The sequence below is a fragment of the Antechinus flavipes genome, chromosome 5 (genome assembly GCF_016432865.1).
Source record: "Antechinus flavipes isolate AdamAnt ecotype Samford, QLD, Australia chromosome 5, AdamAnt_v2, whole genome shotgun sequence".
Lineage (NCBI taxonomy): Eukaryota > Metazoa > Chordata > Mammalia > Dasyuromorphia > Dasyuridae > Antechinus > Antechinus flavipes.
The window spans coordinates 229,645,858-229,668,580 of record NC_067402.1 but is presented as its reverse complement, the minus strand read 5'-3'; the positions used below and the strand labels follow the sequence as shown (position 1 = coordinate 229,668,580).

The 22,723-nt window shown below is 35.6% G+C and overlaps 1 protein-coding gene across 1 annotated transcript in view; it reads left to right on the top strand.

The window, feature by feature from the left end:
• CCDC65 (coiled-coil domain containing 65) overlaps positions 1–22,390 on the top strand; it is a 30,339-nt gene extending 7,949 nt beyond the window's left edge. The window contains exons 2-8 of the mRNA XM_051961991.1: positions 39–206; positions 8,068–8,237; positions 16,782–16,920; positions 17,923–18,120; positions 21,323–21,541; positions 21,723–21,875; positions 21,978–22,390. Of these exons, the coding sequence (XP_051817951.1) occupies positions 39–206; positions 8,068–8,237; positions 16,782–16,920; positions 17,923–18,120; positions 21,323–21,541; positions 21,723–21,875; positions 21,978–22,277 (1,347 nt within the window). The 3' untranslated portion in view covers positions 22,278–22,390. The remainder of the gene's footprint in view (positions 1–38; positions 207–8,067; positions 8,238–16,781; positions 16,921–17,922; positions 18,121–21,322; positions 21,542–21,722; positions 21,876–21,977) is intronic.
• The last annotated feature ends 333 nt before the right edge of the window (positions 22,391–22,723 follow it).

The following is a 22,723-nucleotide window of genomic DNA, read 5'->3' as shown; positions in this document are numbered from 1 at the left end:
CCTACATTGAATGTTCAATATTTGTTTCCTCTTCACAGGACAAGCTGGCTAAGGAGGAACGAAACAGTGCTTTGAACCTTAATAAAATCAATACACAGTGGAGAACCGTTCTGAGAGAAGTCAAGGCCAAAGAACTCCAGAAAGATATCGAGATTCTTAGTCAAACATTTGAAAGAGTGGTGGATTGCAAAGATAGTGTGATCAAAGTAAGCTCTGTTTCTGATGAAATATTTAAAATATGAATTAGGATCTCTGTTTTTTTTGTCTTTTGTTTTATTAGGGAGACTAGTTTTCTTTATTTCACTCACGCTGAAAGTATATTAGGTAATCATGGGCCTAATTCCAGTATTAACTTGGGTGAAAACTTTGAGGTGGAAGATTGGATGAGGTTGTTAAGGGCCTTAAAAGTCAAGTAGGGGATTTTATATTTGATATAAAATATATATTATGTATAAGATATGTAAAGTATAAATATAAAAATATATTTCTGAAGGTAATAGGGAACCATTGGACTTTATTGAGTAGAGGTGAAAATGGAGTCATATGGTCAGACTTATGATTCAAGAAAATCACTTTGATAGATAAATGGACCATAAATTGGATTGGGGAAAAACAATGCAGGGAGACCAACCAGAAAGGTCTTATAGTAATCCATGTCAAAAAGGTAATAAGAATCCTGTAGAGGGGTAGTAGAGAGGAGAAACTGATAATAATATAAAAGTTAGGAAGCGGTAGAGGGTTTAGAAGAAAAGACAATAAATTATATATTGGAAAGTTTACTTTACACTGATGATACTCATTGGACTCCTACTTGGATGTCCAAAAGACAATTGTTGATATGGAATTAGAACTCAGGAGAGAGGTAAGCACTAGATATAAAGATCTTGGAATATTCTTCATAAATAAAATATTTGAACCTATCAGAGCTTATGTGAAATCTTCAAGTGATCTCCAAGTATAGAGGAAAAAAGAGAAAAAGGGACTAGGACAGAACCTTAAACCCACAATTAATGGGAAAGACCTAGATGAAGAACTAGCAAAAGAGTTTAAGAAAATTATCAGATAAGTATGAGGAGAATTGGGAGAAAAGAGTGACCTGAAAACCTAGAGATAAGACAGTAGCTAGAAGGAAAGGGTGAACAGCTGTTAATTTAACAGCTTAACAGCAACAGTTAAGTTGCTGAGACATCAAGAAGAATGAATATTTATAAAAGACCATTAGTTGTGGCATTTAAGGGATCATTGGTAACTTTGGAGAGAGCAGTTTCTTTTGAATGATAAGATCAGAAGCTAGATTGCTGAAACTTTAGAAAAATAAATGAAAGGAGAGGAACTGAATGTTCCCTAGTGTATACAGCTTTCTCGAGGTGTTTGGCTGAGAAGGGATAGAACAATAACTCATGTTTGTAGTCAGCATGGAAGGAACCTGTAGAATGGGAAAGGGGGAAGACCCAAAGTAAGACACAGTAAGGAGGATTAGTGGTAGGATGGAGTGAGTGGGCCCTCTTTTTCTTCTTTTTTTTAATTAATAGCTTTTTATTTACAAGTTATATGCATGGGTAATTTTACAGCATTGACAATTGCCAAACCTTTTGTTGCAATTTTTCCCCTCCTTCCCCCCATCCCCTCCCCTAGATGGCAGGATGACCAATACATGTTAAATATGTTAAAGTATAAATTAAATACAAAATAAGTATACATGTCCAAACCGTTATTTTGCTGTACAAAAAGGATCAGACTCTGAAATAGTGTACAATTAGCCTGTGAAGGAAATAAAAAATGCAGGCAGACAAAAATATAGGGATTGGGAATTCTATGTAATGGTTTTTAGTCATCTCCCAGAGTTCTTTCCCTGTGTGTAGCTGGTTCAGTTCATTACTGATCCATTGGAACTGATTTGGTTCATCTCATTGCTGAAGAAGGCTAGGTCCATCAGAACTGATTATCATATAGTATTGTTGTTGAAGTATATAATGATCTCCTGGTTCTGCTCATTTTACTCAGCATCAGTTCATGTAAGTCTCTCCATCCTCTCTGAAATCATCCTGTTGGTCATTTCTTAGAGAACAATAATATTCCATAATATTCATATACCACAATTTATTCAGTCATTCTCCAATTGATGGGCATCAGTGGGTCCTCTTCTTATGAAATATCAGTTGAGTGAGGAGATAATACGGGAAGATAGTTGAAATAAGAGAAGAAAAAAAGAGGGAGCTTTTTTTTTTTTAACAAATGACTTTTATGGGGTTTTCTTTTTTGGTGAATTATGACTTGAAATATTTAGCCAAGAAGATGGAGGAAGGGGATGCCAGGGAAAACCTGAGGATCAGTGGAAAGGTTTGGAATAGCTATTGTGGTGAATGGGATAGCAATTAGAGAGGTATAAAAGAATTGCCTTGCAAAAAACCTTAACTAAGGTTTGGCAAATCATTATTAGGACTAGGACAAGAAAGCAAGAGATATGAGTGTGAAGAGTTGATTGAGGAGTAAAAGTTCAAAGAAAAAATGCATAGCCTTTAGCTTCTTGCCTGGCAGAAGTTAAACTAACATTTATCACAAGATAAACAACTTGGAAAGAATCATGATGACTCAAACCCCCTCAATTAAATAGACCAAGGCAACCAATTCTAATCCCTGAAAATCTTATTAAGAAACTCAACTTGATGACACCAAGTTCTGAACAATGAGAGTTTTTATAAAAGAAATAATAGGAAGAGAGGATTCCGGGAAGAGCAGATCAATACATTTTCAATTTTCCAGATTTCCCCCCCACAAATAGAACCAATTTGTGCCTCAGGTGCAACACCTCCAGAGACTATAGCATCCTTCTGACAACCTGAGAACATCTGAAGAAAGATCCCAGGACCATGCTTTAACCACTCCAGACTAGCTATGCAGAAACACCCTCTGGGAATCCTTGGGGTGAGCTGAGTTGGGTTGGTGCCTCAACAGGAACCACAGTAACTTTTATCTTTCAGACTGCATACTGAGTCAGGGGTCTGAGTCCTGGAAGACTGAGGGAAACTGGGCTGATTAGAAACACCAGGTTCAGCTGTGGTGTAAAGACCTGCTCCAGGTGAGAAGGAGCCAGCACACCTGGTGAGAGCAGAAGCACTAGACAGGGACACTGCTGGCTGGGGGCACTTGCAGAAGGGTGGAGCTCTTGATATAGGACCCAGATCAGAGGGCAGAACTAAAGTGAAGCTAGAGGCATCACCTCCCCCCCCAAAAAAAACCAGGATTAGAGCTGCTAACTCTAATACTTCTCATTAAAAAATAAAAATGAACAAAGAAGAAAGAAGCCACCCATAGAAACTTACTATGGGAACAGAAAAGACCAGGCTTCATCTTCAGCAAAGTATAGTGAAATTAAAATTTTAAAAAAAGCCTCTTCTACCCCTTTCTTCTCAGAAAGAATTTATAGATTTGAAAAAGACTTTAAAAGTCAAATGAGAAAGATTTAGGAAAAACTAAAAATAAATAAATAAATAAGAAGAACCATCCTAGAAAAACAAGATTGTAAGGAAAAAAAAAAGTTAACCAACTAGAAAAGGAGATCTAGAATCTTAAAGAAGAAAATAATTCTTTGAAAATTAGAATTGGTCAAAGGGATACCAGAAAAGATCAAGGAATAAGAAAGTAAAATATAAAGAATGAAAAATAGTACAGTTTGTGAAATATAAGAAAAACAATAGATCTGGAAAATGGATCAAGAAGAAAAAATTAAAGAAAAAATGGATCACCTAAAAGCTGTAACCAAAAAAAGAAACTTGACATAATAATGCAAGAAATAATCCAAGAAAATTGCCCTAGAGTGATAAAACATGAGGGGAAAGTAGAAATAGAAAAAAAAATCTACTAATCATGTCTCAAAGAGATCATTTGTGAAAAACACAGAGGAATATTATTGTCAAATTTTGAAACTTCCAAATCAAAGAGAAAATTTTGCAAGAAACAAATAAACAATTAATTCAAATATGTTGGAGCTATAATTAGAATTATACAGGATCTATCAGCAGCCACAATAAAAGACTACAGATCTTGAAATTATACATACTGGCAATCAAAAGAACTAGGCTTGTGATCAAAAATAGCATATCCAGCAAAATTATCCATAATACTGAACCAAAACAAAAGGATATTCAATGAACTTTTAGATTTTCAGGACTTTGTCTCAACTAAACCCGAAGTTAACAGAACATTTAACATATAAGTACCGATATCAAAGATTAATTTCAAGGAACTCAACATGGACAAATCATTTATGCTTTTTTATGGAAATGAATACCATATATTTAAAATTGACATCAGTAATTGAGTAGCTCAAAAGAAAGATTGGGTCAATGTTGAGTATGATTTGATTCTAAAAAGCAAAACTAAGTAAAGTAAAAATAGTAATTACAAATGAGGTGTAGGGGAAGAATAGGCACAGATGCATTTGAGGGGGAAAGAGGGTTCATAGATCTGAAAAGCTAGGGTTAAATAGGAAACACTATATATATATATATATATATATATATACTATGAAAGGTATAGGACCCTATATATATATATATATACTATGAAAGGTATAGGACCCTTCAAAATCTATAAAGAAATAAGGGGAGAAAGAATAGGCTAAGATGGGATATAGAAGGATATGTAAAATTATGGTAGTGGGACAAGGTGTGGAGATTAATGGGAAAGGAATAAATGGAGAGGGGAGGAAAGGCTTGGGGAAAAAGATAAGAGAGGGATCCTTGGGTGGGGGGCAGTTAAGTAATAGAAAGGCAAGTCAAAGAGCAGAATTAAAGAAGAAAAGTTAGCAGGGATGGGAAATAAGAGAATATACAAACATTACAATAAGGATCAAGAGTAGAATTTACTAGGAAAAAAAAGTAGGGCTAGTAATCACTGATCTTAGACAAAGTCAAACTTGAAGATTCAATCAAGAGAAATCTATATAATATGTCAGCCATATTAATATTGTTTTAGATGCATATTTACATATAAGTAAATATTATATATGAATATATGTGGTTATGTATGCATATAGGTATATGTATGTGTGAGTGGGTGTGAATATATATGTATACAGATAGATATGTATATATAAATATATCTCTATTTAACTGTAGCCTGCTGGGGGGAGGTGGGGAGAGGTTGAAAGGAGAAAAAAGAATTAAGTAAAAAATACACAGTGGAGCACAAAAAAATAACTTACAAAGAAACAAAGAAAAGATGGACACTGGTGAATATAATTTATTATTACATATGCTTTCTTGAAATGAAAATGTATTGTTATATATTTTGAATCCTCCCTGATGTTCTGGATGGGGGAGGGGGCACATGACAATGTTTTGTTTTATTTTCCTTTTCTGCCTTTCCTTTTCTATTCTGTTTTTTCTTAATTTGTTCAATAAAATTTGCTCAGTAAAAAGGGGGAAGAGGAAAAAAATTTTAAAAATTGATAGTTTAATCAAGTGAAATTGAAATATTAGTATATTTGTGAAAAAAAGTCTTTAGCAATGGCTTTTATAGTTAAACATTTAAAGTTAATTATGAATTATTCTTATCTATTTTAAAGCTCTTGAAAGATTATCTAACATATCAGTAGTATTAATTTATATACTTGAATTGAATAAAACTGTATGTATTTCTTTTAAAACCAAAAAAGGAAATAATAAACTACCACCTGCCTCTTCCAGGGCACCAATCTTTCTCCTTCACGCCTTTGTTGTTTTGAGCCAACTTCATGGTGATATTTCATGTCTTAGGCATATGAAGGGGTTAGTTATACTGCATGGTCTCTGGTATCCTTTCTAATTCTCAAGTTAGGAATGTATGAATGATCTTTATCTGGTGATCCTAAAGTTAAGGCAGTCTTTGTGAGTAAGATTCTCAAATGCTCAGCAAAGCTGCCAGGCATTTTTATACTCAAGGTATAGAACCCTCATTTGGAGAGAACCCCCATTCACACCAAATCTACCAGGCAAAGAGATTTCTTGTGGTCCACATCACAGTGGGTCCACATCCACATTTTCCTTGGATGCCACAAGTATGGGTAAGAAAAACTGGAAACCAATTAATCAATAAGCATTTATTAAGCACCTGCTATTTTCCAGGTAGGTTAAGTATACAAATATAAAGAATTCAATAATCCCTGCAAGCAGATGATGTATATACTTACATCTATAAGTATATACAGAGTAAATACAGAGAATAAATATGAAAAAATGGGAAGTAGTTGAATATAATGTAATTTGGGAGGAAGTACACTAGGAGCTGGGGAAATTTGAAAAAACATTATCATATAGGAAGATGATGTTTTGAAGGCTTTTTGACTTCAACTGAAATTACTCTTTCTAAATTTACCAGTAATCTCTAATTTACCAAATCAGATGTTTTTTTTTTCAGTACTAATTCTTCTTGACCTACTTAACTACACCGACATTTTTGACTACCCTCTCTTCCTGAATAATCCCTCTATTTTAGATTTTCATGACATTACTCAATTGACATCTAAATAAATTTATTCATTCTCTTCCTCAAGCTTCACTGTCATAGCATTGACTTAAAACTGCACGTTCTAGAGACATCTTGACCTCAATATGTCTGAAATTTTCTCACCAAATCCTTCTCTTTCTCCAACTTCCCTATTTCTGCACCATCCTTCTGGTCTCTAAAGTTTATAATCTTGACATGATTATAGATTCCTCCCTTACCCCATATAGATATCTGGTCAGTCGACAAATCTTGCCATTTTGACCTTTATAACATCTTTCTGACTCCTCTCCACTCACATAGCTATTTCCCTGGTTTAATCCTTTATTATCCATCCCTCTTAGATGATTGAAACAGCTGTTTATTAGTTCTTCCTGATTTGTTTCTTTGACCACCAGTCTGCCCTATACACTGCTTGCAGCTCAAGTGTTTTTCCTTAAGCACATAGCTGAACATGACTCCTTTATTAAACCAACTGCAGTGGTTTCCTATTGCCCCTAGGATAAACTATAAATTCTTCTGTTTAGTTTTGAAATCTCTTCACAATTTGCCTCCAAACTACTTTTCTAGACTCCCCTTCCACACACTGCAATCCAGCCCAACTGGCCTTTACATGTATCTCTATACTATTCACCATGCTTGGAATGCACTTGCTCCTTATCTCCACCTGTTAGTCTTTCTTTTCCTTTTAAGATGGATTTAGGTATTGTTTTCTACATGAAACCTTTCTTAATCCTCCCAATTGCTATTGCCCTTACTATACTGTATATAATAGCTAAATTCAGTGGGTACCTGTGTATATGCACATGCACAAACATACCACACACCATATGTATCTGTGTACATGTGTGCAGGCATGTGAACACACATGTATGTGTATATGCATGTATGCACATATATGTATCTATATCTATATATACTATGACAGAATAGCTTAATGGAGAGGGCACTGGACCTGTAGTCAAGAAGTTCGGTTAAAAAAAAAAATCTGATCTCAGACATTTACTAACTGTGTGACCTAGTCATTTAATCTCTCCAACTATTAATTTCCCTTTCTGTAAAATGGAAGTAATAATAGCACTTATTTCCCAGGGCTGTTGTAAGGATCAAAAGAAATAATTTTGTAAATGCTTCCAAACCTTAATAAGTACTGTAAATATTAGCAATATACAATATATATATTTGCCTTATGTGCCTTATGTCCACAATGTTTACGTATATTATGTACTAAAGTACAAATTAAATACAAGGTAATGTGTGATTTATTAATGTATTAATTTTATATTTATGATACTCATATTTTTAAATCCTCCCATTAGAAGGTGGATTTATTGTAAGGAGGCATTGTTTCAATAATTGTAATTGTAGCCTAGTATATATTATATCTAATTAGTATCTGGTAAGCACTTAATAAATGCTTATTGATTGGCAGATTTGTGTGTGTATATATAGAGATATATATGTCTCTCTTTCTGTCTTTCTTTCTCTCTCTCTTTCTTTTCCCTTTTTTTATCTCCTCCTCCTTCTACTCTCCGCCCCCACCCCCAACATATATATAATAACTGTCTATTTCTCCTCCAGTCTTTAGCTAAGGATCTGATTGAGGCTGAAGACCAGTATGCACATGCCCTACAGGGCCACTTGAACAATATGGATCAGCTCCTGGCTCTCCAGAGAAGCCGACTTGCCAACTTGGAAGACTGCTATAATGAAGAACTGGAGGCCCTCACCAAGGAATTTGAAACAGAAAAGTAGAGTCCGAGGGAGGGGGCTGGGTGGGTGGGTTGGAGGGTAAAGTTTGGGGCTGGAGGGAAGCAGGCAGAGAGAATGGATGTGAAGAAATAAAAATACTGAGGAATTGGGGCCAAGAGTGGCCTGTGATAGGTAGTAGGAGACCTGGGGAGGTCCAGCACAATTACAAGTTTCTGGGCCAGACCAATTCTGAAGCTGCTTTGAACTCAGATTTTTTGAACTCCAGGCCCAGATCTTGCTGTCCAGGGATAGAACCTAAGGAAAAAGATAACACAGTGAAGGAGATTGTAAGGAGTAATCAGAACTACTGAAAGACTAGTAGAGCACTATGGGGGGACTAGAAAGAAATCAGCACCTCTAGTTGGAAATAAGAACCTAGAGGTTAGGAGAGGGATCAGGACTAAATATGTAAATTTGAGGAATAAAATACTCCAAAAGACAGAAGACAAGGTCTTATACCCAAGGATAACTTACCCAGCCAAACTGAGTGGAATCTTAGAGGGGGGAAATTAATCTTTAATGAAGTAGAAGACTTCCAAGTATTGTATGAAATTTCTAGAACTGAATAGAAATTTTAAAATGCATACAAGTTTCTTATTTCCAACTGCCTATTGAACATCTGGAACTAGATATTCTGTAGACCAAGAGTTTTTAATTTTTTTCCATTCCTGACTCTTTTTCACTTGAGAAATTTTTGTGTGACCCTATGTATATATGTTTATAAAATAGGTATGCAAATCAAACATTTGCTGGTAAGAAATCATTTTTTAAAATTTCAATAGCATTTAATTTTTCCAATTACATGTAAAGATAGATTTCAACATTCATTTTTCTTTTTTAAAATAGTTATTTTATTTTTCCAAATACATGCAAAAATAGTTTTCAACATTCACTTCTGCAAAACCTTGTGTTCCAAATTTTTCTCTCTCTCTCCCTCCCTTCCCCCTCCCTAAGACAGCTAGCAATTCAATATATATTAAACATGTGTAATTCTTCTAAACATATTTCCTCTACATTTAATTTTGTAAGATTTTGAGTTCCATTTTTTCTCTCTCCCTGTCTTACTTCCCCCTTCCTCAATACAGCAAGCAATCTGACAGTTTAAATTTGTGCAATCCTTTTAAATACTTTTCCATATTTACCATATTGTACAAAAAAAATCAGGCCAAAAGGGAAAAATCCACAAGAAAGAAAAAAACAGACAAAAAAGATGATAATACTATGTTTCCATTTATAGTCTATAGTTCTCTTTCTGGATGCAGATAGCATTTTTCATCCCAAGTCTATTGGAATTGTCCTGAATCACCTCATTGTTGAAAAGAGCCAATTCCATCACAGTTGATCACATGATCTTGTTGTTATTGTGTACAATGTTCTCTTGGTTCTGCTCACCTCATTCAATATCAATTTATGTAAATCTTCTTTCATTGTTTCTTTCTTTTTTTGTTTTTTTTGCTGAGGCAACTGGAGTTAAGTGACTTGCCCAGGGTCACACAGCTAGGAAGTGTTAAGCGTCTGAGGTCACATTTGAACTTAGGTCCTCCTGACTTCAGGGCTGGTGCTCTATACACTACACTACCTAACTGCCCCTGCTCATAATTTCTTATGGAATAATAATATTCCGTTATATTCATATGCCATAACTTATCCAGCCATTCCCCAACTAATGGGCAGCCACTCAACTTTAAATTTCTTGCCACACAAAAAGAGCAGCTACATTTTTGTACACATGGGTCCTTTTCCTTTTTTATGATCTCTTTGGAATACAGACCCTGCTGGATCAAAAGGTATGTACAGTTTTATACCCTTCAGGCATAGTTCCAAATTGTTCTCCAGAATGATTGGAGCTGATAATAAATCACAAAGAAATTTATTTTAAAACAATTCTTTGAATGAGATTATAAATAAATTAGAAGACCTCTCAGACCTGTGGAGGATGAAGGAGTTTGTGACCAAAGAAGAACTTTAGTTTAGTTAGATCATTATTGATCACAAAATAGAAAATTTTGATTATATCAAGTTAAAAAGTTTTTGTACAAAAAAAACAAATGCAAACAAGATTAGAAGGGAAGCAATAAACTGGGAACACATTTTTATAGTCAAAGTTTCTGATAAAGGCCTCATTTCCAAAATATAGAGAGAATTTACTCTAATTTATATAAAAAAAAAATCAAGCCATTCTCCAATTGATAAATGGTCAAAGGACATGAACAGACAATTTTCAGATGAAGAAATTTTGAAACTATTTCTAGCCATATGAAAAGATGCTCCAAGCCATTATTGATCAGAGAAATGCAAATTAAGACAACTCTGAGATACCACTACACATCTTTCAGATTGACTAGGATGACAGGAAAAGATAATGATGAATGTTGGAGGGGATATGGGAAAACTGGAATACTGATACATTGTTGGTGGATGGTGAATGCATCCAACCATTCTGGAGAACAATTTGGAACTATGCTCAAAAAGTTACCAAACTGTGCATACCCTTTGATCCAGCAGTGTTACTACTGGGCTTATATCACAAAGAGATTTTAAAGAAGCAAAAGGGACCCACATGTGCAAAAATGTTTGTGGCAGCCTTTTTTATAGTGGCCAGAAATTGGAAATTGAATGGATGCCCATCAATTGGAGAATGGCTGAATAAATTGTGGTACATGAATGTTATGGAATATTATTGTTCTGTAAGAAATGACCAGCAGCATGATTTCAGAAAGGCCTGGACCGACTTACATGAATTGATACTAAGTGAAATAAGCAGGACCAGGAGGTCTTTATATACTTCAATAACAATACTATATGATGATCAATTTTGATGGACATGGCCCTCTTCAACAACGAGATGAACCAAATCAGTTCCAATTGTTCAATAATGGAGAGAACCAGCTACACCCAGCGAAAGAACTATGAGAACAGAGTGTAGACCACAACATAGCATTTCCACACCTTCTGTTATTGTCCACTTGCATTTTTGTTTTTCTTTCAGGTTATTTTTATCTTATTTCTAAATCCAATTTTTCTTGTGCAGCAAGATAACTGTATAAATATGTATACATGTATTGTATTTAACATATACTTTAACATATTTAACATGTATTGCTCTACCTGCCGTCTAGGGGAGTGGGTGGGGAGAAAGAGGGGAAAAGTTGGAACAGAAAGTTTGCAAGAGTCAGTGCTGAAAAATTACCCATGCTTATGTCTTATAAATAAAAAGCTAAAATAAAAAAAATTTAAAAACCCCAATTCTTTGGCATACGTATAATTTTACCATTTACTAAATATGAAAGCAAATTTGCACACTAATGAGATAAATGTGCTTTTTTATTTTTTTTTTATTTTTTGCTTTTTTATTTTCTTGAGGGAATATTTGATACCTTTTACCATTCCCAGATTTTTCACAACCCTTACATTCAGTTATGTGACCCCATATGAGATCATGACCCATAATTTAACAAGCTTTGCTATAGACATCTTACATGCAATATGTTCAAAATTAGTATTTTTATCATTATTCTTCCTTCCCAGCTCCTCTCCCATTCAAGCCTTCCTTTCTTCCTAATATCCCTATCAAGATTACCACTACTGTCCCAGGCCCATAGGCTCACAATATAGGTTGCCTTTCTTAACTCCTTACCCTCATTGGTCCTATAGCTGTCTTTTCCCCAAGTCCTGTCAATTTTACCTTCATAATAACTCTTGTATATAATTTTCCTTTCTGCTGCTTCTATCCTGCAGACCCTTATTACTTTACATGTAGCTTATTGCAACAATCTTTCTCTATTCCAATCATTCCTCCACTTAATTGTCAAATCAATCTTCCTAAAGTGCATGTTTAACCATGTCAGTGACCTGCTCAGTAGAAATTCCAATAGCTGCCTGTCATCTCAAGAAACAAATATAAAATCCTCTGTCCTGCATCCAAAGTCCTTACCCCTCTCCAGTCTTCTTATAGCTTACTTTGCAATCAGTTAATAGCCCCCTTGCTATTCCTCCAACAAAATACTTTGATTGCCTGATTCCAGGCATTTTGGATGGCTATTTCCCATTCTTGGAATTCTCTCCTTCTCTATCTGTACTTGTTAGTGTCCCTGTTTTCAAATCCCAGCTAAAATACTATTTTCTACAAGTCTTTTCTAGTACTCTTAAATGTTTTTGCCTTCCCTCTATTAAAATCTTCGTTTTGCCCTGCCTCTAACTGATTTATATATAGTTATTTACATGTTGCTTTCACCATTAGACTGTGATCCTTAAGAGCAGGGACTGTTTTGGGCCTTGGTATTTTCATCCCTGGCATGGACAAGGCACTTAAATGTTTATTAACTAACTACTTATTGGCTAGCTGGTAGCTGATAAATCTTGAATGATCCTGACTGTGGTTCCTCAGTACTTAAATTCTTTCTTTCTGACTCCTTACAGTATTTTTTCTTTGACCTAGAAGGTCTGAATTTTGGTTATGATATTACAGTGAATTTTCATTTTGCAATTTCTTTCAAGAGGCAATTGGCAGACTCTATTTTCTATTTTGCCTTTTGTGATTTTTTTTAAAAATTTTTTTTAAAAAAATGATATCCAGGTCTTTTTTTAGCCATAGCTTTTAGGTATTTCAAAGATTGAAAATTATCTTTCATTGATTATTTTTCCAAGTCAATTATTTTTGTAGATACTTAATTTTTTTCTTATTTATTTTCAATCTTTTAGCTTTTAAAATATTTCTTATTGTTTCATGAAATCATTTGGATCCACCCTAATATTTAGGAATTCTGTTATTTGGGTAAAGTTTTGTGCTTGTACTAACATGTTAATATTCTGAGAACTGATGAGTCTGAGTGCAGATTAAAGCATACTTTTCAAAAACATTATTTTCTATTTTCTTTTGCAACATGACTAATGTGGAAATATGTTTTGCATTATTTCACATGGTCAATATAAAACTGCTTACCTTCCAAAGAAAGGCAGGAAGGAACATGTGGAATTCAAACATTTTTTAAATGAATGCTAAAAAAATTTTTATATGTAGAATATTATGGAATATTATTGTTCTATAAGAAATGAGCAACAGGATGATTTCAGGGAGGCCTGAGAGACTAACATGAACAGATGCCTTAAGTGAAATGAGCAGAATCAGGAGATCATTGTACACAGCAACAAAATTATACAATGATCAATTCATATCATGTATTTTTACCATGTTTAACATATATTAGATTATTTGTCATTTATAAGAGGAGGTGGGTAAAGGGGGAGGAGGAATTGGACACAAGGTTTTGCAAGAGTTAATGTTGAAAAATTATCCATGCATATGTTCCCCCTCCCCACTGGAAGTTGGATGACTTTTATTGGCTTTCTTTCTTCTTTTTTTAAATTATAGCTTTTTATTGACAAAACATATGCATAGGTAATAAATGACCATTTCCTTTTCATATGAGTAGAAATAATTTCAATTTCATCATCTGAAAATTGTTTGTTCATATACTTTGACCATTTATCAATTGGAGAATGGCTTGATTTCTTATAAATTTGAGTCAATTCTCTATATATTTTGGAAATGAGGCCTTTATCAGAACCTTTAATTGTAAGGATGTTTTCCCAATTTCTTCATGCATATATTTTGAAAATAAAAAGTTTTAATTAAAAAATTTTACATGTAGAAATTTTCAAAATGTTAATATTTTAAGTCTCTCCTTCATAGCTCCCATTTCTTATCTGGATAAGAAATGTTCTCGTTTCACTTTTAATATCATTTTAAACTCTTGCATCATTTCTTCTGGGAATTCTAATTGAGCTTGTAGGCAAATTTTTTCTTTAAGATTTTTCTCCCAGGTATTTTGGGGTTATTCTCTAGTTAAAAGTATGCATCTTGGCCATCACTGGCTTCATAATATACATATTTAGTCATTCTTCAAGCAATCTGTTCTCAGCAACCCAGCATTGTTGTCCTAGTGAGTAGCTTTCTGAGTCTGAGTCTGTTATCTGCTTTACGATCTATGTTTGGAGAATGTATCTATAATCTAGATTCCTTATTCGGGTTCTGGATTCTGAATCCATAATTCTGACTCCTTCTGGAAGACCCCATGCTGCTGACCTGGGCTGGAGGCTGAATTTAAGATCAGCCTCCTGTGTTCTCATGCTGCTGGCCTAAGTCAGATATCTGGGTGCTGAGTCAGCATCGGTAATCCCCCAGGGTGACTCTGAACCGCCTGCATAAAAGATTAGATCTGGGCCTCTTCCCTTTGCTGACCTTTCCCTTTGCTAGCCTAACTCTGGGCTCTGAATACTGAGTCTGGGATTCCAGCCCATCCCTGTTCCAGTAGCTTGCCTGTAGGTCCATTTTGAGATCTTGGGCTAAAATGATAACCCATTGTAATTTCTTCATTAATTTTTCTGATATAACTATTTAATATGGTATTCTTTGATCACTGTTGGAGTAGTTGTGGGGGAAGATGAGCTACACCACTTTCTCATCCTCCCCCATCATTTTGGCTGTTCTGTGTGTGTATCTCTCTCTCTCTTTCTCTCCTTTTTTTTTTTTTTTTTTTTTTTTTTTTGCTTAATAGCATTTTATTTTTCAATTATATGTGAAGATAGTTTTCAACATTCATGTTTTTTAAGATTTTTGGTTCCAAAATTTTTTCTCCCTCTCTTCCCTTACCATTCCTCCCAACACAGCAATCAATCTGATGTAGATTATTGTAAACATTTAATAAAAATTTTAAACATATTTCCATACTAGTCATGTAAAAGAAAAATCAGATCAAAAAGGAAAACCACCAGAAAGAAAAAAAACAAACAAAAGGTGAAAATACTATGCTTCAATCCACAATCTGTATAGTTCTCTCTCTATATGCAGATGGCATTGTCTTGTATCACCACATTGCTGAAGAGAGCCAGGTCCATCACAGTTGATCATCACATAATCTTGTTACTCTATATACAATATTCTCCTGGTTTTGCTCATTTCACTCAGCATCAGTTCATGTAAATCTTTGCAGGCTTTTCTGAAAACAGCCTGTTCATCATTTCTTAAAGAACAATAATATTTTATTACATTCATATACCATAACTTATTCAATTCAGCCATTCCTCAGTTGATTTCTAATTCCTTGTCACTACAAAAAGGGCTACTACAAACATTTATACACATGTAAGTCATTTTTTCTCCTTTGTGATCTCTTTGGGATGAAGCCCCAGTAATGGTACTGTTAGATCAAAGGGTACACACAATTTTATAGCCCTTTGGGCAGAGTTCCAAATTGTTCTCTAGAATGGCTGAATCAGTTCACAACTCCACCAACAATGCATTAGTGTTCCAGTTTTCCCACATCCTCTTCAACATTTATCATTATCTTTTCCTATCTTCTTAGCCAATCTGAGAGGTATGAAGTGATACCTCAGAGTTGTTTTAATATGCATTTCTCTAACCAATGATGACTTAGGGCATTTTTTCATGTGTCATATATTTTTTGACTGGCAAAAAATGTCAATATATTGATTGATTTGATTAGACTCTTTATCCTAAATATAACCCCAAAAAAGGATTTGGAAGTAGGGTAGGGTAATATTGGAAATGGATGAGGCACAGTACATTTATGTGTCACAATTTGTTTAGCTGTCCCTCAGTCTGTAGTATTTTACTTTTATTCCCCTGATCTTTTGCTAGAACCACTTTTCATTGAGATTTTTTAAAAGGATCACAAGAGAGCTATACTCTTATAGGACTTAAAATTTAGTAATCCTTGGCTCCTTCAACAAAATCCACATTTAATAAATCACCAAGACTTATTAATTACTCCTTTGCAATGGCTTTCCATTCTGTATTTTCCTTTTCATCAACAAAATCTCAGCTTTTATTCATGCCTCATCATCCCATGCCTAGACAATTGATTGCCTGCCTCCCTCTAACCTCCATCCTGCTTATGGTCACTAGTCTAATCTTTCAAAGGCAACGTCCAGTTGGTGTTACTTCCCTCCTAAAAGACTTGAAGCTTAACTAAACACTAAACCAAGTTTTCAAGGTCATCTGCAATCTGACCTCATTTACATTTCCAACCTTATCTCCCAGCATTCCCTCACAAGAACTTTTTGTTCTAGTCCCTCTCGATTATTTAACACTTTGTTCTTGTTTCTACTTCTGCCTGAAGTGACTCTTCTCTCCCTATTTTTAGATTTAAAGCAGGCTCAGACCTCAAAGTCTAGCTAAAAGGCCAGTTCTTCCATAATCTGGGCCATGCTCCAGCCAGAAATTATTACTCCTGCCTGTGCACTTGAAGCACCCACTCATATTATTCCTGCCATTAGACAACTCTTTGAGGTCAGAGACCACCTTGGATATCTTTCTATTCTCTTGTAGCATCTAGCACAGTTATTTTCTTAGTTTGAATGAATAACCTGGTGTATGTAAGGACAGGAAAGTTGAAGAAACGATCCCTTGGAAAATTTCTCTTGACTATATTTGTGTCTAAAGTTACTCAATCTTGTCCTGAGTCTCCTTTTTGGTACTCCCTGCATCATTTGATCCTTCCTTTTCTCTGTAAATCCCACAGGAAGATGATCATAGACCTTCATGAGAAAGAGATGCGCTTCCTTCAAGATGTTTACCTGGCCATGGAGCAAAACTTCCTAGACGCTGAGTATGAAGCTAAGTTGGAGTTCCAAAGCATGTGGGATGACCTCAAAAATAAGGTAGAATAGGCAGGGGAGTGGAAAGGAATTAGGAGAGCAGCTTACCAAGACAACTTCTTTTGTCCTAGACTGTGAATAAATACTTTAAGTATCCACAGAGTGATAATCAGTTCTGCTTTTGCTCCTATATGTAATCCTGCATTGGCATTTATTATACTATATACTATGCTATAGTATATAATATACTATATATTTGTTATATTGAAGAATTAGATGAAAGGGAAGTTCAAGGTCTTTATTCTTGCAATAGAGTGACAAATAAGAGTAGTCAATCATAAATATTTGTTGAGTGTCTGCTAAGTGTTAGGCTCTGCACTTAAACATGGGGGATACAAAAAAAGACCAACTAACCCTTCCCCAACCAAAAAACAAAATAAAATAAAACACACCTCCTTTCCCCCCCAAAAATCTCTGAGTTCAGACAGTATGTTGCTAACTATGTACAAGGGAGATCAGGAAAGGCTTCTTGTAGAAGGTGGGATTTGAACTGGGACTTGAAGGAAAACGGAAATCAGGAAGAAAAAATAAGAAGGACAAAGAAAAGAGGTAAATCACATTAGCAGAATTTTAGAACTGTGAAAGGAATGGATCATTAGAAATAATTTTTTCAAGACTCTTTTTACAAATGAGGAAACTAAGGGCCCAGAAAATTAGTTTATTTATCCAATTTCACATAGCTGATGATGGCAATTGCAGCTAATGCTAATAAAGGAAACCTGAGGCAGGATGCAGAGTTTCTAGATAAAATGCTAGATTTGGAACAGGGAAGATCAAGGTTTCAATCCTTCCTATGACACACTAGCTTTGTGGCTTAAATTCCTATGCCTCTATTTTCTCATCTGCAAAAAGGGACAACTTTACAATGAGGCTGAAGTGGGGAAATACTGTATAATTCAAAATTCAAGTATTATATTGTATCTTATAAGTGTCAAGTTAATACTTGAAGAAAATGAGCATAAATAATTTGTATGATGTGCTATTTATTTCTGGGCCACTTCCTAGAACCTGGAGGAGAAGCACTTTCTACGAATGCAGTTAGAAAGTACAGTCGAAGATCTGTGGAGAAGGTTCCAGGAAGCACTCAAGAATTACACTGATGCCACAGAAGATCGGAAGCTGGCCTTTGAGTCCTTGAAGGTGAAGGATGAAAAGAGTTCCAAAGAGATAGAGATGCAGATGAAAAAACTACAGAAAATACAGGTGGGCACTGTTAGCCAGAAATTCCCCTTCTGTACATATGACACTTCTTGTTCCTATCCAAGAATTTAAAAGGTGTCAGTGTCCTTTTTTTCTTTTGATGAGGCAATTGGATTTAAGTTACTGAGGTTAGATTTTAACCTCCTGACTTTAGGGCAGGTACTCTATCTATCCATTGTGCCATCTAGTTGCCCCAAGAATGTGAAATCTGGAAGAAACCTCAGTGGCCATCCAGGCCAAGCCACACACAAAGCAGTTGCCCAGCCTTTGCTTGGAGACCTCCAAGGAGCAAACCCACCACTCTGCAAGCCACCTATTCTCCATTGGGATTAATTTGTTTGTTGTTAGGACAATTTTTCTCATGTCAATCAAACTTTGACCTTTGCCAAGTAACCTTTCCAACTTCCATCCCAAAACAAACACAGATATCATACATATCTCAAGTCCTCTTTTCTCCAGGTTGAACATACCTAATTTTTCACATAACTTAAGTCCAAGGCTCTTGCCATCCTGGTTTACCTTCATCTTGACCTCTCTCCAGTTTATAAATGTTCTTTTAAACCAAGGGGTCCAGAACTGAACCTACTACCCTAGATAAGGTCTTGACTGTGTATAGCAGGATTACCACTTCTTTTCCCAGAAGCTATGCTTCTTCTAATGCAGCCCAAGATTGCATTAGCTTTTTCCATAGCTACACTACGCTATTGACTCCTATCAAGCTTGCAGTTAAATCCTTTCTTTAGAATAATTTTTAGATCTTAGGTGTATGGGTTTTTTAATATATTTAAGTGTAAAACTTTATATTTATCTCTGTTGAACTTCAACTTAATAGATTCAGCCCAAAGTTCTTAACTTTGTATCATTTCCTTAGAATACTATTTATTTCCTTCATTTGTAAAAAAAAGAAATGTTAAATTTCAGTTAGTGGTAATAAAAAATAAGTGTCATCGTATTTCCCCATCCAGTTCCTTGAAATCTATCTCCACCTTGGGGAGTCATATATTAGTTTAAAAGCCCCTATTTGGGCCTATCAAGATTTTCTTTTTTAAATCAAATTTCTGTCATTCATTAATTGTTCCTTCTGGTATCTGAAAATTTGATGAGCATATCATACAATGCCTTTATCTAAATCATTTACAAAAATATTAAAGAGCACCAGACAAGTATACGCCACTAGACTTCCTACTATAATGATATTGAACTATTAACACTTCCCTTAGAATCCAATCATTAAGTTTTGAGTCTATGTGATTGTGTGATCTCCTAGTCACATCTCTCTATCTTCCCCCAAAAAGCAGAAAGAGACTCTTTATCAAAACTTTTATGAAATCTAGATAAACTATATTCATATCCTTCTTTCTCCATTAGTGTAGTCATGCTGTCAAAAAAAGGAAATGAGGCTAATCTGGTATAGCTTGTTCCTGATAAGGTGATGCTTGCTCTTTAAAAACAATGTTTCCCTTTTAGGATAGTCAGCAATCACTTTAAATGATCTTTTCAAGAGTTTTTTATGTCAAGTTCAATTTTTTGAGTCAAGTTCACTGGCTTACAGTTCACAGACTTGGGATGTTTGCTATTGTTTCCCATTGTCTGTGATCTTTCAAGAAAAACATCAATCAGTCTCAACTTTTGGGTCTTTTAGGATTGAGTCAGATAACTTAAAAGTCACTAAGGGCAGTAAGACTTTTCTAATTATTTTCTGATGTAACTTCCTTATCAGCTCAAGATAGTCTTTTTTGATAGAAAATTACTAGCATAAAGATCCAAACTCCTTTGCAGAGAAAACAGAAACAAAATAATAATTGAGCAGCTTTGCTTTTTCTCTTTTGTCAGTTGTCATTGTTATATCCACCCCAAGCAATAGTCCTGTCCCTTCTTCAATTTTTTTTGTTTAGTATAATTTTAAAAGGTCTTTTGTTATCCTTGGGTTCCCTCAACAACTACAGTAAATCCTGAGCTTGAGCACTTCTGACATTTTTTCAGGACCATGCCACACTCTTAACATCTCGTAATCTGGCCTTGCTTACTTTTTTTGGTCATTTCTTTTTACAATCTAAGTTGATTGGTGAATTCTCAGTGTATCTGTATTGGATTCTTCAGACAAATTCCATGTTTCCTGCCCATTAAAATTTGTATCTTCAGAATTTCATTCTTGAGCATCTCCTATTGCTCCTGACTTTAGGTTAACTTACCCTGAAACATTTTAGTTCATGCAATTCCACGTGTCTTTCCTCTGAACCCACTGAAATCTGCTTGCTCGAAATCTAGGACATGAGTCATTATTTCAGAATAGGAGAGTGTCACACTATACCCAGTTTTCCTTTCTTTTATCACAAACTCTAAAATGGAAGTCACTTCCTTTTGAGGTTCCTATCATTTCTGCCTCAGCAACTGGCTCCTCTCTGTTAGTGAAAATCAGATTCAAAAAGGTTTCCCACCTTGTGGTTCCTTCACCTTTTGAAATTATCCCTGAGGCAACTCAACTCAGAGGCTTTGAGGGAGAGAGAGCTCTAGAAGATGTCTGGGTTACCAAAATTCCCTGTCATGACAGTATCATATCCTATGCCAAGTTTGTAGTCTGTTTCCTAAACCTGCCATTAATTCTTCCTGCCCAGGTAGACTGTAGTATACTGCAATGATGAAATCACTTGTATTTTTCCCTTCTTTGGCTTTCATCCAAATACTCTGGTGTATTCCTTTGTTGTGTTTCATCACAAGATCTTCTTTAAAAAAAAAAAAATAAAGCAAAATAATGCTCTTCTACCACCTTTTAAAACTATCTTATTTAACAGAATAACTTTTTTTGAATAAGGCATCCTGTTCATAGTTATGTGACAGCTAGGGAGCTCAGTGGATAAAATGCTGGCACTGGACTCAGATTTAAATCTGGGTAAGTCACTTAAACTGTGTTTAACTTGGTCCACTGGAGAAGGAAATGGCAACATCCCCCCCCCCCCCCACTCCAATATCTTTGCCAAGAAATCCCCATGGATAGTATAATCTGTTGTTTCCGAATGACTGAATAACAACCAGTCATAGGTCTCCTCAAACTCCCATTATTGATTCTCATTTCTGTCATCAGAACTGTGACCAAGTATTCTCCAAGGCCTGGAGATTGGGATCTCTCTCCTCTAACCTGTTTTTCTTGAGGTACAAAATGAGGGATGTTCTAGCTCTTGAGATTTTGATCCTCTCTGTTAACCAGGACTCCATTGCTATCCTGAGGGGTAAAATCGCAGTGCACACCCGTGAGAATGAGGAACAAAACCATTATATCCGGGAAGACAAAGACCTAGTCCACAAGCAACTTCTAAAACTCAAACAACAAATGAATCTAGCCCGGGCAGAGGCTCGGCGAAACCTGGCCAAACTGACGTGGGAGAGTAACATTGCCCTCAAAGCCCTGAAAAAAATTGTTGATAAGGTAGGGGCAGAATGGGACTGCCTAACCAACTTCACCCACCCCCCTTTTTGTTTTTTCCCATGTAGCCTTTCTCATTCCTCTCTCTCCCAACATTCTGGTCTTTTACTCCATGTTTGTAATTGTCAGAAATATTTCTCTAGCCCCTTTTCTTAATTCCTACCTACTTCCCTCTATTTTGTAGGGAGAGCTCATCCTCAGACTTGCTGAAATATGTAGGAAATTTGAAACTGAGGAAGAGAAAGTCCTTCCCTTCTATTCCTCAATGTTGACACCTGAGGAACTACAGGAAGTGGAGGAAAATGATCGGGAGGAACCTACATTGGAACTGGCTAAGGTACTAGGAGAGGGCCAGGGGGGAAGAAGGGATGAAGAGGATTCTGGTCCATGGTCTTAGCATTCACACTGCTTTTGTCCTTCTCTGCCCCCAAACTCCCAGTTAATGAAGAACTATGCAGCCTTGGAGAATTTCTGGAAAAGGTATAATAAGGTAAAGCTGGAACAATTAAGCCTACAAAGGAAACGAGCCCAATTAATGGAAACCAATGAGAAGCTGAGGAATTTGCTCAAGCAGTATCTGGATAATATCTCAGTGAGTGATGAAGTGTTGAGCCAGCTTAATCCACTTTTTATTGTCAATCAGCGCAGCAACATCCCCCCGACCAAAAGAGACAGCTCACAAAAGCCGCCTACCTACAACATCATCGAAGCTGCCCATGTAGTATCCCACACACTGTGATATCTTCCTCAATGATGTGAGGGAACCAGCCTCTCCCTAACCTCCAAATACTTTCCTTTAGTTTATAGAACCTTGATATTAAAGGTTTCCATGAAGATCTTGGGTATGTCATAGCTTTGGGTTTCTTGTGAAGACACTAGTCTCCCTAAAATGCTTTTGGTCATACCAGGGATTATAACCCAAAGAGATTGAGTAAAACTAGGTGGCCACTAAGAAGTCCACTTCTTAATCCTTTGTAAATAGAACCTTGACTTCAGTCCCCAAACTGGCCTCCAAGCAATATAGGATGCCAGGTAACCAGGAGTTAGCTTCTACCTTTTGGATTTAGGTTTTTAATACTAAAAACCAAGATTGCATTTGTGATGGAAGATAGGGAAATATGAGTAGGTAATAGGGGAAGTTCCCACATCCCTTCTATTATACAAGGCCTAATTCTGAATAACTCT